Here is a 16468-nt window from a genome sequence, read left to right as displayed (position 1 = left end):
ACCTTTAAGAAAAGTGAGTATTCATTTCGATCTATATTCTTAAAAGATTAAAATAAATATTCTGGTTATACTTCAAAATAAATTTTAAAGCTCACCTGAAAGAATGTATATGCAAAAAGCTACACATCAAACAATATTAATTAGTTGCACAATACTCAAACAAAAATAAAGGTAATACTGATGTCAAGGTATACTAAACATTCACAGATATAATTTGTATACAGAATTTCTTCATATTATTAACTAACAAATCCTACAGAGCCAGAGGTTCAGTATTTTTTCTTTTAAAATAGCAATAATGTTGACAGTAATAGTAGTAATAAATATAATTACAAAACACTTAAATGGTGCTTACTATGTGCCAGACATTGTTCTAAACACGTAAAAGTCCTTATTGATTTATAAGGACTATGCATCAACTACAAAGCTTTCTATGGTAAAACTGTACTTTAGTACCTACCTAAAACTACACTCAAAATAGTGTCATATGGTCATAGGAGGGTTAGTTATGTGCTTTTTTTTTCAGTGTCTTCTTCCTGGCTACCAATCTTCTCTCCCACCACGTTGTAAAGGTCAGGCAGGCTGAATTCGCGGTGGAATACAAAGGTGAAGTGAAATCACCTTGTGAAGTTACGCATATGTGAAAATGGCTGAATCCTGTTCATGACTAAGTTGATAATGGGCCTGATCAAGGTTTCCATTCTCAGGGCAAGTATATAAAGAAGCACTGTGGATTACCCAGAATGGTACTGTATATTGTCTCCAAGTTAGGTAGACTAGAACTAAATGGTCTTCACCAAGAGTAAAAGAAAGTAAAAGGACTTTTCCTATTCTCTTTCTCTATGATATCTTAGCTACAAAACTTTCCCTAGGAGACTAGCAATAAGCGACTGGTCTATTGCCACTGTCTTCATGTTTGAAAATTTCTTCCATAATTGTATGGGGATGCTAGATGATAAAACATCAAATGGCTTTTTATTAGAAAACAGATGGCATCTTGGTATTATCTGAGGTCTAATTTATTCTGAAGAATGGGGTAGAAGAACAACAACAAAAAATCAGAAAACACGAAGGACTAATCACATTATCTATAGCCCCCATGATCATCCAGCAAATGAAGACAGATGTTTTTTATTTTTATTTTTTTAATAAGCTTATTTATTTTATTTATTTATTTACTTTTAATTTTTGGCTGTGTTGAGTCTTCGTTGCTGCACACGGGCTTTCTCTAGTTGTGGCGAGCAGGGGCTACTCTTCGTTGCTGTGCGCAGGCTTCTCATTGTGGTGGCTCCTCTTGTTGCAGAGCACGGGCTCTAGGCGTGCGGGCTTCAGTAGTTGTGGCACATGGGCTCCGTAGTTGTGGCTCGCAGGCTCTAGAGCGCAGGCTCAGTACTTGCGGCGCACAGGCTTAGTTGCTCCGCGGCATGTGGGATCTTCCCAGACCAGGGCTCAAACCCGTGTCCCCTGCATTGGCAGGCGGATTCTTAACCACTGCACCACCAGGGAAGCCCAACAGATGTTTTTAAATCAGCTATAATTATGTTTTAGTCCACACTTGTTGATTTTATCAAAGAATGTGTCTACCTTTCTGGCGCATCATTATACCTCAGTAATACTTTCCCTCTAATAAAACTGCTCACTACAAGTAAGTTCTCAGAAAAAATAATTTTGAGATATTGCCATAATAAGTATGCCTTTTTTCCTAGTTTTTTCCTACATGAATGCCCTCTCCTGATAATATTAAACTATTCAGTCAGTATACCCAAAGTTCTAATGAAGGAATTAAAGATGCTTCATGGGTGAGTCTTAGAGAGTGGGAACTCTGAATGGAATAAATGTAAATAATTTTTACATTTTGTAAATAAACGATTTTTTTAAATGGCAGTAATTTGCAGACTGAAAAAGAAGCAAAGGGCCAGTAAATAGCACTGTATACAATTCTTAAATACTCTATGAGGTTTAAATGTGAATCTGCACTGGTAAAATCGCTCACAAAATAACCCTGTGAGCAAAATATTTTTTGTAAATTTAAGATATTACACACTTGTGAATGGAAGCTGATATGTAGCAGACAAGGATTGGCTTTCTATGACTAAGTATCATCAGAATACATGTTCAGAAAAGAATCTAACCAGGTATCATCCATGGTGGCTAACAGAGACTAACAGCCTACTCCTAGAACAGTGGCCACTTCTCTGGTGCCACATGCCAAAAGTGTTGTCTTAAAACATTAAGCTTCCTGATTTCAAGCTTCTACATAAGTAATACCTCAACAAACAATAAATGATTTTTATTATTTAATAATCTTTATTTTGGTGGTTCCTTAGCTAAATCAGAAATATGTACAGAGCTCATTTGTTAACAACTGACAGCACAAAATCAATTTTCAATTAAGTATAAGTTAAGTAAATTTAGTGTTTGTTCTTTAATACGCAGAAATAACTCTAAAAAGTTATACTGTAGGAAAAAATCTAGAAATTATTAAAACACTACACAACTTATTTCTCAAAATCAAGGGCTTTAGTAAAAATGGAAGGTATGATTTATAGTCACCTATAATGCCCCAAATTATGGTTGCATTCAAAAACAGTGGTAATTTTATGCTTAATACATACCTAGAAGTGGTGACATATTCTGAAATATACGAAGTAACTCTGGTGTAATACATGGGCTGTTTTCCAAAGTCACTAACCTAGGGGAAAAAAACAGACGATTAAATCACTTTCCATAACCATTAAAGCTATGACTATAAAAAGTACCAAAGATATCCAACTTGACTAGTAATCAAGAAAATATAAATTATAACCAAAACAAGGTACAATTTTACTCCCACCAGATCAGCAGAATTTTAAGTGTGACATACCATGTATTGTCAAAGCTATAAAAGTGGGAACTCTTGCATACTGCTAACAGCAGTACAAGTTGATATAATCACTTTGGGAAATAATTATTATCTGGTAATACTGAATATGTATATGTGTATATACCTATGACCTGGCACTATTTCTAGGCAGAAATGTGCACAGGGCATAAGGTCTTATACATTTGCTCTAGGAGTCATGCACAAGAATGTTCAGAGTCGCATTATTTGAACAACAAACAAAATGGCAAATGAGTAAATGAATTGTTACAGTCACACCATTAAGCTCATCACTATGGATGAATCTCCAAACGGGAAGCAAAAAAAGTAAGTTAGAACACATATGATACAATTTATATAAAGTTAAAATATACTGTTTAGAGATACACACGCATATGTGATTCTAAAAGCATTAAAACACAAGAAAGAAAACCAAGAAATGAAAACGAAAAAATCAGTATAGTGGGTTATCTCTGGCATGGATGCAGGAAGATTCAACAAACATGCCACACCAGGGGCTTCAAAGACATTCTTATTGTTGTATTTCTTACCCAGAGTATGGAAAATTGATTTTCATTTTATGTAAGTTATAAATAATTATAAACAATATGACCTCATATTATTTTGTGTCTATGAAATACTTCACAAATTTTAAATGACAAAATCAGGTAATCTGGGCAGGATATTACACAGGGAAAAACCAGCTACCCCCAAAATGAAGTACTTCCAACATGTACAAGCAATGATGTCTTTGACACCTTAACTTGATCAACAGTAACAGGATTTTAAAGATAAAGACGAATACCATACGATATCACTTATATGTGAAATCTAAAATATGGCACAAATGAACCTATATGCGAACAGAAACAGACTCAGAGACACAGAGAACAGGCTTGTGGTTGCCAAGGGGGAGGGGCCTGGGGGAGGGATGGACTGGGAGTCTGGGGTTAGTAGATGCAAACTGTTACATACAGAATGGATAAACAACAAGGTGCTGCCATACAGCACACGGAACTATATTCAATATCCTGGGATAAACCATAATGGAAAAGAATATAAAAAAGAATGTATATGTGTGTATAACTGAGTCACTTTGGTGTACAGAAGAAATTAACACAACATTGTAAATCAACTATACTTCAATAAAAAATAAATTTAAAAAACAGCAACAGGATTTTATTTCATTTTTAAAGAATAAAACTTCAGGAAAGGTAAAAAAAAAAAAAAAAAAACATTATCCTATTCACCTTTAAAATAACCACGAAGCCAAAAGAAAAACTACACTCCAGTCCTGGGGTTTCACCGAGAAAAAAATTGGAGGTCATATTCTAAATGCCAAAAGATGTTTAAAAAAACTCTCTTACTCAATAGGTCCAGATTAAGATTCTATCTGAAGCTTGTTCCTTCCCTTCTACTGTCATTACCTTAGTAAAAAGGCCACTCAGGTCATTGTCACTCTCACTTCCTATGCTAGTTCCCACAGTATAAGCTATGCTATTCAAAAGAGGAAAAATCTTGAAGAACTTAAACTACTTAAAAATAAAATGACATGGTTTGTAATTCCAGATTAAACAAATAAAGACTTGGAAAGGAGAGGGAGTGAGGCAAAGTCAAAGCACTAAATTCTTTACCATCAGGGAAAGGGAAAAGTTAACTATTTTGACGAATAATTAGACAAAGCTATATATACCTACATCTTTGACTAGAGAAATGTAAAATTTAATGTTATCCTTCCACAAAAAATGTAGAAAAGAGAGAGCATAAAGTAAAAAGACAGACATATCAGTTCAACAAATAAATATAAGACCATTAAAATTCTTTTGAAGTAAAGCCTCTTTGGTTAGGTTAAAATATAAAATTAAAAAATTTGCTCTGTATAGAACATAAATAAATTTCAAATAAAAAAGCTAAAATGTAAAAGATGAACATAGATAGTTAAATCAAATCTAAACAAAATAAACCATACAATATTAATATAAAATTTAAATGCAAAAGAATTAAAAGGTGGAAAATTAATCACTGCATATATACATTATATCACATGATGCTTCATAAAAAATTTTAAATATATTTTATTTATTAAATCTTATAACACTATACAAAAGTACCAAAATTTTGTGCAGTTATATTTTTTTAACTTACAGATCAAAAACGCTAGAAATAAAAAGGGGCACTCACATGAAGAAAACTGAATGGGATATTTTAATACATTAGGGTCAAGATGAAAAAGCAAAATAATGTGAACTAACAATCTACAAGTTAAAAAGAACAGATATACATGAAAGTCTGCATCTTTGATACTATCATTACTATTTATGTGAATATATTACAAAAATAGATACTATAAGAAGTCACTAAAATTCACATTAAGTTTAAAAAAATTGTACAAGTGGTATGTTATATTTACAATGCAATAAATCCAGGCCTGAATCATATATTTTAATATCAGCAAAAAAATAAAGAATGTTGGGTCAAAGAAGTCATGAAAAAAAAAAATCACATAATCAGTCTGAAAAATTTTTCTTTGTAAACAAGACCACAAACATCAGCTGGTACTGGTAAGCCCTATCAGTTCAAATTTCCATTCCCCAAGATAACTATTTTATACCTTTGTCCCCACAAACCTCTCTCATCTTATAAATACTCCCATTCCAGCCCATGACACTCAATTGATGACTATACTTCATATTTTGTTGAGAAAACAGAAGCTATTAGATGGAACACCTTCCCATCTCATTCTACTACAATACAGAAACCTATCTTCCTGCCTTGAGTTAAAATGGATGAAATACCCCTGCTGCTATTTAAAGAAAAAAAAAAAAAAATCAACTCCTTCCACTTATGCTGAATCCCATCCCTTCTTGCCTCCTTCAATTATCTCACTCTCTTGAGCCTCATCATACCTCTAGATCTTCATTCCCACACTAGCCAACTGTTACGCAATTTCAACATCCTCTCCATAGTAAAAGCTTTCAAACAAGCTGTCAATGCTCACAGTCTGCACTTACTTAACTCCAATTCATTCTTCAGTCTACTCCAATTCTTCCTTCTGTTCTCACTACTCCACTGAAACCCCTCCTATCATCTCCATTCACTTTTCTGTACACTCTTACAAGGACAATCAGCAACATTTGACATAGTTAACCATTCCCTCTTTTAGGAAATATTCTCTCTTGGCTTGGTTTTCCTCCTATATCATCTCTTATGGCTTCTCGTGTGACCTCAAAATGTTTTTTCTTCAGGATTCTGCCCTGAGCACAAGGCCCTCTATCTGCCCTTTCCTTCCTAGGCAATCTCACCAATTCTCAGACTTTATAAATCATACACAACATGCTAACCACTTTACAAACAGTATCTCATGCTCACAACAACCACATCAGGTAGAAATTATTTTTCCTCATTTTACAGAAGGAAAGGCTCACAGAAAATGATTACAAACCTAATGCAGTGGTATACATGGGATTGGCCACCTCTATCTGCTTCCAAATATGAGTTCTAACCCGTTAAGAAAATTATGTTAAGAAGTGTGTACCCTGATTCTTTAAATAATCTTAGCTTTAATAAATTTGATAAATTTTTTAATGTATCTTAATGATTTAATTTTGTTTACATAGAACGAAAGCTAGGAAAAAAGAAATTACCATTAGTAGAGCAATGCACTTCTATTATTACCTGTTCATATAATCCCTAAAAAATTTATATATCTCTCATTAACACATTAATATACTAAATCTGTAATTATATTGATAAGTATATGAGTCTGCCTCTTTATTATAACTAATATTTTTAATTTTTATGATAGATACGATATACATATGGTTACAGAAAAGTAACCAGAGATTAATGTTTTAATTTGTAATCTAGAGTAGAAGTTGGCAAACTATAGCTCATGGGCCAAACCAATACGCTTTTTCTGTAAGTGATGTTTTATTGGAGCACATAGCCATGTCCATTTGTTTATATATTGTCTATGACTGTTTTGGTGTTGAAACAGCAGAGTTGAAGAGCTGGGACAGAAAGTACATAGCCTGTGAAGCCTAAAATAATTACCATCTGCTCCTTTAGGGAAAAAGTTTGCCAACCTCTGATCTAGAGTAATCCATCCTGTACGAATAAAAATATATGAATATAAGAGGCTCCAACACATGCTAATTTCCAATCATTTAAGTCACTTAAGTTCAAACAACATAACCTAGAAAAGAATATGAGAAACACAAATTGCAAATTAATAAGTATCCACCTAGTTATGTTTTTAAATTGTTCATCCAGTATTGATACAGATCGTTAATTTTACCATTTGCATCAAAGACAATTTCTTAGACTCAAAAAACTGTTCATTCCTAGACATCCAAGCAAAACTGAAGGAAGGGGGGAGGAAGGGAAGAAGGGAGGGAAGGAGTGAGGGAGGGAGATACCACAAATGTTTATTTTTTCTGTGGTTACTTTCTATGATTTGCTTTTTTAATTCCAATACCAGGTTTTTACATTAGAATTTTAAAACCTTTCCTGTATTACTAATTACATCTTATATAAAGATTGGCCCTGAAGAAAACTGCTGCCATCAGTAAGATGAAGAAAAAAGATTTCTAGTCAATGCTCAGTCTGTACTTACTTAACTCCAATTCATTCATTTCACAGTTTGTAGCTCTGAGATGCCACAGAAACAGGGTTTGTTTGTTTTTTTACCTCTTAACACTATGTACTACTTACTCAGTAAAATAATAAGCCAAGACTAAGTAGCATTAACATTTAGGGCTGAGGTACTCTATCTCAGTACTTACTGGGTAAAGTAGTAAGAGGTTGAAAATAACTCAATATCCCCCAAAACATCTCATTTAATACGCTGGAAGTTTTATGTCAATTTTTAGTTTTGATCAAGATTCCCCATTTTACATTCCAAATTCCAAAAGATGAAATTCAGGTGAGTTCTTACTGAAACTTCCTCTCTAACTTTGACTATTATAAGCCTACACTGAGTGACAGCTGCCAAGAAAAGTTGGAGCTATGTATTATGTTACCCAGTTCAGGGAAACTGATTTTATGTTTTTGTTTTTAAATGCTGAGTTTTTAAGCCCTAGTACATGACCTTTGCTTTACTGCCATGAGTAGGGAAGGCCAAGAAAATAAATAAATAAGATCCACAGTATCAAGTTTTTCCTCTTACCATAATTCTAAACCATCTTCCAGAAGATAAACATGTGGAGGCTGGGAAACATCTGTACTCAGTTGAATAACTGGGAGCAGGAAAGGGTACAGGTTCTTGCTGTCTGCTCCTAATCCCTATGGGAAGTATAAATAAAACTTAACATAAGATACTCTAAGGTCCCACTTCCCACCAAAAAATCACCTATCATATTAAAAAGCCCTAAAACCAACTTATAAAAAATCAATCAGTCAGATTTTAAAAGAATGGTTCTAATTATAAGCACTACAAAAACAAAATTACTTCTGTTTACAATTGGAAAAAAATATTATTCAATTGCCTAATGGTAGTAAAACCATATACACCAAGGCTACACACATCTGTTCATTTTAAGAGATTTCTCATATAAATATTTATTTTCCCTTCTCTGATGACTGAAGAGGTGTTAACAGTGATGTATTAAATTCTACAAATTATCTCACCTAAATAACTAAGCTAAAATGAACCCAATCTAAATGTTCATCAGTAAGATAATTAAATTATAATACCTTCATATTCTAGAATACTGAGTAGCCATGAAAAAGGATTAGGCATGGAATGAAAACAATCTCAAAAATAATGACAAATTGGGATTAAAAAGAAATGTGTATAACAATTCCACATGCCAAACAATTTTTTTAAATAGCTATGTATCTGATATGAAGATACATGCATAAAAATGTTTCTTGGGAGCAAACAGAAAAAACTGTTAACACTAGTTAAACATGGATATTGGAAAAGGATGTTGGAAAAAGGTAAAAGGAGTCTTTTTTTAATGTGTGCATATTTTTTAATGAAGAATTTCTGCTAATATTTTTAATGAATTAAGAATATAAAGATGGAAGAAGAAGGGGTTTTACTTTAAAATTCTACTTTGACTAATTACTGTCTTATGGAGGCTGACTCAGTGTATCACACTAAATCTAAGCACTTTGAAAGAAACAAAAAGGATAGAAAGTCAATTTTTAATTCATAATAATCTCTATAATCTGATAAACACAGAAAGGAAACCAAACTATCAAACACCTCCTCACTTAGAAAATAATTCAGATGTCAATATAGTTGACATATAATTACAATGCAACAAAATATATATGTATTCCCCTTTTGATGACATATGTATGTGTATATATATATATGAATTTTTATCAGTGAGGTATAGATACTTCAGTGGAAATACATAAAGCTTATCCTTAAATATGTTAAGTTTGGCCCTTTCTATAACTAAGCATCAGTTGAAAGACTTTATTAAAGATTTTTCCAAAGGAAGAGATTTATAAAAATGTCACATTTCATAAAGTAGTAAATTGGGCCTTAAAATTCAGTTAAATTTCACTCTCCATAGCTCAATTCTTAACAGAACAAAAAAAAGAAAAAACATGAAGAAAAACTAGTAAAGTTCAGTTTTAATATCAAGCAGACTTAATATTTCCTAGGAATGTCAGAATCTACTTACTTAGTGCACATTCCAATGAGCACAGTATGCTAGCATTAGCAAAACTAAAGTAAGCAACTGCTAAATACATACGACTCTCTCAGTTAAAGCCTGAAGAAATTTACCTTTGTAATCTAGTGGCTTGAAGAATGTGTCCAATCCCAAATATGCAGCTTTAAGTAAATTTATTTGAAAATTCTTTCAACCCACAACTGTAACTGAAAGACACTGTCTACAATACTATGAAATAATTACAGTTAGAGCTATAAGATGTTGTCTACAATACTATGAAAGCTCAAAAATAAAGTCATCAGTTATTAATAAAATTATCATAAATGCTTGAAGGGAGGAAATCATATTGTACTATAATTACATAAAACATAAAAGGAAATTAAAATTAGGTGAAAGGTATAAGGAAATCTCTCTGTATGATCTTTGCAACTGCCTATGAATCTATAATTTAAGAGGGGAGAAAAGAACAACACTCTCTAAAAACTGCTGTTTCTCAGGTTATTGTCTTTGGTTCTCTTCTCATGTCCCATGTACATGCTGATAACGTCCAAATATATTATCTCCAACCAAAACCTCTGAACTCCAGATACTCCAAATGACACAGGACATCATCACCCAGAAGGCATCTCAAACTCTCAAGTATACCAGTGAACCAACTCATTGTCTTCCTAAAAAATGGTTCCTCTTCCTGCATTTCCTAACTCAAATGACATGAACCACTGTCTATCTAGAGATAAATTATATCACAACTACCTCCTGGTTCTTCCTCCTCCTCACCCCAAATCTAAACAATCCTTAATTCTATCTCTCTAATATTTTTCAAATTTTTCCCCTTCTTTCCATGGCTTTACTTCAGGTCATCATCTCTTTCATGGTTAACAGAAGAGCCTCCCAACTGTTTCCTTGAGCTTGGTTTAACTCCATTCCAAACCAGTGTCCCCACTGGTACACTGATTACCTTTCTAAAATACAAATGATAACATTCCTTCCTCTGAACTTCAAGAGATGTTTTTTATGCCTTCCTAACCAGACCCCCACACGCAAGCTCAGTACTCTATGTCGCAGCTATACCAAACAACTCCGTACTAGAAATCACTGTTAACTTCTGCAGAAAGCTGACAGACTTAACACATGCATTTACTACTGTGCTCTCCCAAGATCCACCAAAAGGATATATGAGGATGTGTTTTTAAAGACCTAAAACCGTAAGTACAAAGACAGCATAAGAAGAGATAAAAGCAACTCATTTTTGGAAGCCGGAAAGAAAGACTGATTTAGCAGACTCAGAAAACGAAAGCTCAAAGCCAGCAGTGAAAAAGGGCAAGAAACCACCTGATTTATATCACAGAAACCCCAAAAGACTCAGGAACTGATAGTTCAAGGTATTTTGGGAAGGGGAGGTTGAAGAGGAGGTATTAAAAATAATAGGACCTCTGGAAGGTATTTTAAAAGACATCTGATGACAAGATCTCATCCAAGTACAACAATCAACAATTGGCCCTCTCCTGAACCCAGTATAGAACTGGCCATTTATTTTCTGGTTAAGTAAAACAAATCATCTAAAGACGATATCAGGGAGATATCAGGTAATCAAGACTAGGGATACTATATAAAACAGGGAGATATAACGTTAACAGACGGGAGACTGACGGATCTTTCACTAAGGAAAGATCTGAAAAACACGGAACCAAAACATTTGTCCCATACAAAAAAAAACCTCCAGCTAGATAATCCTAAAGGAAAAATCCACAATCAGCAAGCTTCGCATACATACTTAACCCTTCCAATTAGCTTTTTAGTGCCCACTCTTAAATTTATACAAAATGTTGATATAGCTCTTTTAGTTGGGTGATGGTTACCTAAGGACTCATTATACTGTTCTTCCTTCTTTTGTATATGCTTCAAATTTTCACAAGGGAAAAAAAAAAAAAGTAGGCAACCAAGGATCAACATATATGATTAAAATATCTAATATGAAAAACAGAGAACAAAACAATAAAATAGAAAACAGCAACTTGAAGGAAACAGAGACCACACAAAGAGATGAAAGCTTAGAAGAATACATCATTAATATCCTTGTCAGAATAAAAGAAAACATTGTATTAATGAAAAAAAAAAGTAATGCTGTAAAATGATTACTCAACAATACAAAAAAGAACTCATCGAAGGGGGAGGGGAAAAATAGGATATGGAATGAAGAGACACAAACATGTATAAAATAATCAACAAGGATATATTACACAGCACAGAGAAATACAGCCATTACTTTGTAATAACTTTAAATGGAGTATAATCTATAAAAATATTGAACTGTCTATGTTGTACACCTGAAATATAATATTGTAAATCAACTATACTTCAATAAAAATAAACAAATAAAAATTTTTAACTTAAAAAAAAAAGAACTCATAGACATTAAAAATATTATAGCAGGAAAGAAAAACTCAATAGAAAGGGTAAATGATAAAGTTGAAGAAATACCCCAGAAAGTAGAGCAAAAGGACAAAGAGAAGAAAAAGCAGAAATGAAGAAAAATACAGGGCTGGTTCATTCATCTATCATCTAAGTAATAAGAAGTTCAGAAAGAGACAGAAGAAAAACATGAAGGTGCAGAAATAATCAACAAAATACAACAGACTTATCTAGAACCGAAGAACACGAGTTTCCAGTTTACAATATCCACCACATGTCCAGAACAGTGGAATAAAAATACACCCACATCATCATGAAATTGAAAACAGGAACACAGAGAAGATCATACAAGTTGCCAAAGGGAAAGGAGAGATGTAACATTCAAGAAACGAGAATTAAAATGGCTCAGGATTCCTAAAAGCAACTCTAGAAGCTAGAAGACAAAGGAAAAATGCCTCTAAAATTTTGAGGGATAATCTAGAATTTTACACTCAGCCAAACTATTAGTCAATGTGAAAGCTGTAAGACATTTTCACACATGCAAAATCTGGAGAAAATTTACCTCCCACGTACCTTTTGCAGAATGCCACTGGCATTCATGGGCTCCATCAGAAAGAGGAAGTAAAACAAGGAAGAAGACAGGTACAGAAAACAGGTATCCTATAGAAAGGATAGGCAAGAAGAACCCTTTAGATGACACTGAAAGGGGATCCAGTTATAACAGCTGTGAACAAGCATAGAGTAAAGCCAGGCCACACTAAAGCACATAAGAATCTTCCAGATTCCAAGATGATGAAAGTAGTAAAACACCTGATGTGTGTAAACACACTGAGGGAATATTTAGATAACAGGTGGAGAGAATGGATTCAGTTACATAGAAAACTAAATGTAGCAGGCAGAATTCTAAGATGACCACCTATGATTCTTAACCCCAGTGTACACACACCATTTGCCAGTTATTCAATCAAATGCTAATTTAGATATTACTTTACAGATGTGATTAAGGTCCCAAATTCAATGACCTTATGATAGGAAAATTACACAGGTAAGCCTGACCTAACCACATGAACCCTTTAAAAGAGAGTTTTCTTTGTCTACTTGCATAAAAGAAAGTTAGAGATTCAAAGCCTGAGGGGATTTGACAGCCAAGAATTTCCCCACTGCTGACACTGAAGATGGAAGGGGCCGTGTATCAAGGAATGTGGCTGGACTCTAGGAACTGAGAGGTGCCCCAGCTGACAGACAGCAAGTAAACCGGGACCTCAGTCTTACAGATCAAGGAATTGAATTCTGCCAACAAGCTGACTGAGTGTAAAGACAAATCTTCCTCAAAGCCTGCAGGGGAGAACTTAGCCTGGCAGACACCTCAATTTCAGCCTGTCAGACCCTGATCAAAGAGTACAGACAAGGTGTGCTGGACCTCTGATCTACAGAACTATGAGTTATTCTGGATGTTGTTTTTAAGCCATTACTTTTGTGGTAATTTGTTACACAGTAATAGAAAACTTATAAACTAAGCAAACAAAAGTATTATATAGGAGTGAAGATTAGGAGGATGGTTGTACAAGAAAGAAAATTAACCGTAACATAATGATATATGCCTTCAATAGCCTTTATATAGTCACACAAATAAAAACACTAAATAGTGACCTAATTTAAATTACAATCTAACTATATTGGGAGGATGGGAGGAATAGGAGTCATACAGAGGGAAATGAAAGAATTAAAATTTCATCTTCTAAACAGGGAGGTCAAGAGATAATGCCTAAAATGCTTAAATCAAGAATGAACAATGTAAGTATGTTACTTAGAGCTAGAGAGATAAAAAGCCAAAGAGACAGGGCTGTAAGTGTTGAAAGTGGATTCCTCCACCAAATAGGAAATGGAGATACTGCTACTTTTCATAAAAAGTCTTCAAGAACTGACTCCTTAACCTATCTACATACAAAACTGATCAATATATAAACTCAAAAAAAAAAAGTATCCCATTCTCACATGTCCAGGGGGCTTTACATATGCTGGTCAATTTGTTTAAAATATCTTTACCACTCTCATCCCTGAACCACCGTATCTCATTAACACCTCTTGTTCAACACTATTTAACACCAACACTATCTGGGTATCACCTATGAAGGAAGCCTTCCCTGAGGTCCCACCTCACCCTCAAGTCTAAGATGGGTAACCTACCAAGTGCCCCACAGTACCATGTTCTTATTGCTAACAGAGCACTTAGCTATTCAGTCTTCCCCTAGACAGCCACATCCACAAAGAGCTTGCCCAATTCATTTCTGTATCCCAGTGTCTAGTACCATGTACTGCATATTGCAACTGTTCAAAAAATCTTTATTAGATGAATGAATGCCTACTTCCACTGAGGCCAACTACTGCAGACGAGTAAGTTTATTTTCATCCATTATTACACTCCTCCGTCAGAGACTATCAGTCTGGGTTCCCAGAATTTAAAAAATGAAAACAAAAACAAAAACATACAAATACCTACACTAATATCTGCCTATTAAATTTTAAAATTCAAAGGGTGGCTTGTACACCAACTATATTTCAAAAAATAAATAAATAAAAATAAAAGTCAAAAGATGCATTGTTTTCCATGAAAGGAAACTTACCTATAATCCTACTATAATCTTCTCAAAGGACTGAAAAACTTATTTTAAGCTAGTCTCAATTTTAATATTAAATGTTATATGCTTTCTCCAGGAAGGGCAGATGATTACTTAGACGGAGGCTTGTATCCCTGGCCTATACAAATACACAGGGTACTTAAATGTCAGGGTTAAAGGAAAAGGTCCTATATACTCCAAACATTCCATGCAAGTTACTATGGCTTCCTAAGATTTCCTGAGGTAACACTGCCTGAAGAGACACACCTCCCTCATAAAAATCTCAAATTGAGTCTAAAAACAAATTTGGCAGGGATATAGGGCAAAAGATATGGGGATCACTCTTTGTTCTGACACTTACATGAGCAATCTCAGGCTACTCGTTAACCTTCTCTTAGCCTTTCTATCCCCAACTATAAAAGGGATATAATTTTTCAGGATAATCACAAGAATTAAAGGGTAGACAAGAAGAGATGCTAGGCCAGACATTTATTAAAAAGAAAGTACTTTAAAAAAAATTTTGTATCACTAATCAAGTATCTAAAACTGCTTCAGGAATTTGTAACTGCAAAACTCATCCATAAATATTTAGTGAAAGAATGAATTTATGTTTCAAAAAAGTACCAAGGTGACAGAGAAAGGTTTTTTTTAAAACTAGTATTAGACAGGTTTTTTTTTTTAACTTATTAGAACATTTCAGAGTAGTAATTCTTAATTTCGAAAGAGACCTCCCCATTGGAAAAAAATCTATCAAACTTTGGGGCAAGGCAGTAAAAATCACTTGTGCATCCCTGTAGCCAGATATTCTAAGTCTTGGCATTAAGTGCTTTCCTCGCCATACTCTCACCATCAGACTATAATTCACTGTAACAGTTCAAATGAGGACTACAGTCCCATCTCTCTCTCTCTCTCTCTCTCTCTCTGGAATTTTAGGGTCCTCTCTTCCTGCTGCACATCCCCGTACCTCAAAGGCAAGATATTGAAAATCAAATTCATTCCTTCCCTCAAAAGCAATTCACCTGTTTTTCTGCCTTCCCAATATGTGAAAGGGAAAATTTTTATATTAAATCAAGGAAAGAGAGTGAAAATGGACAGTAACTTTATGCATAAGAGTTCTGAATACCAAGGAAGTTGCATACAAAGAACAAGTGACTGCACAAATCACGAGTCTACCATCACTGGGGAAAACTATATCTAATGAAAGAAATCATCTTTTAAAAGTAGAGAATATTTTTAAGTGTCAAAAAATGCCCATAGTAAACATATAAAAGGTATTTTTAAACTGTTTAGATCACACATTGAGACAAATGTAAGACCTTTTACTATCACTGACAAAAACCACATGAAAACAGTAAAAAATTTTAAAGAAGAAAAAATACTAAACTAAGAAACTGTGGAGAAGTAACTTACCTGAACAAGATGAATAAGTGTTGTCAGAATAGCACACCTCAACATATTGTGTTCTTCACTCTGCTTCCAAAGAAGAGGCAAATACTGTACCAAACACCCTACGTACGGTCGTATCTATCACAACAGGAGTAGAGGAAGCAAAAGAATTATATTAGTAAAGAAGGCGACTTACTTCAAGAAACGCTGACAGACCTAATAGGTCCCAGGCAGCAAATATTTAATATTTACTAGATGTAATATATTAAGCACATATCCTTTTAAAGATAAATTAGACATTACAGAGACACAAAGCTCCATGGTAAATATTAACAATTTTAAACAAGTACCAAATTTATTGCATGAAATAAAATTTAGGAATAGAAAACAACATACTGAGGCCAGTTATTTCTTTAGAATTTAATAGAAAATGCTGTTACATCCTGGTTCTTCTTAATAAAACAGCTTATCTAATTGGAAATTATAGTGTCTTAAAAAGAGTTAGCACTTACTCATTCATTCAACAATTACCTAATGGCATCTTCCAAGTATCAGGCCCT

General features: G+C 33.9%; 1 protein-coding gene across 2 annotated transcripts in view; it reads right to left on the bottom strand.

Annotated features, from left to right (window-relative positions):
* The window catches only part of IPO11 (importin 11), a 215814-nt gene that overhangs the window by 101230 nt on the left and 98116 nt on the right, over positions 1-16468 (bottom strand). For both annotated transcript variants that reach the window (XR_009007224.1, XM_007176049.2), the window contains exons 21-23: positions 15933-16046; positions 8028-8143; positions 2616-2692 (exon numbers count right to left, since the gene is read on the bottom strand). Coding sequence is in view for 1 of the 2 variants with exons in the window: in XM_007176049.2 (XP_007176111.2) it covers positions 2616-2692; positions 8028-8143; positions 15933-16046 (307 nt within the window). In the remaining variant the exon portion in view is untranslated. The remainder of the gene's footprint in view (positions 1-2615; positions 2693-8027; positions 8144-15932; positions 16047-16468) is intronic.

The sequence above is a fragment of the Balaenoptera acutorostrata genome, chromosome 2 (genome assembly GCF_949987535.1).
Source record: "Balaenoptera acutorostrata chromosome 2, mBalAcu1.1, whole genome shotgun sequence".
In the NCBI taxonomy this organism is placed as follows: domain Eukaryota; kingdom Metazoa; phylum Chordata; class Mammalia; order Artiodactyla; family Balaenopteridae; genus Balaenoptera; species Balaenoptera acutorostrata.
Note: the sequence above shows the minus strand (reverse complement) of the source record. Positions and strands in the feature narration are given on the sequence as shown.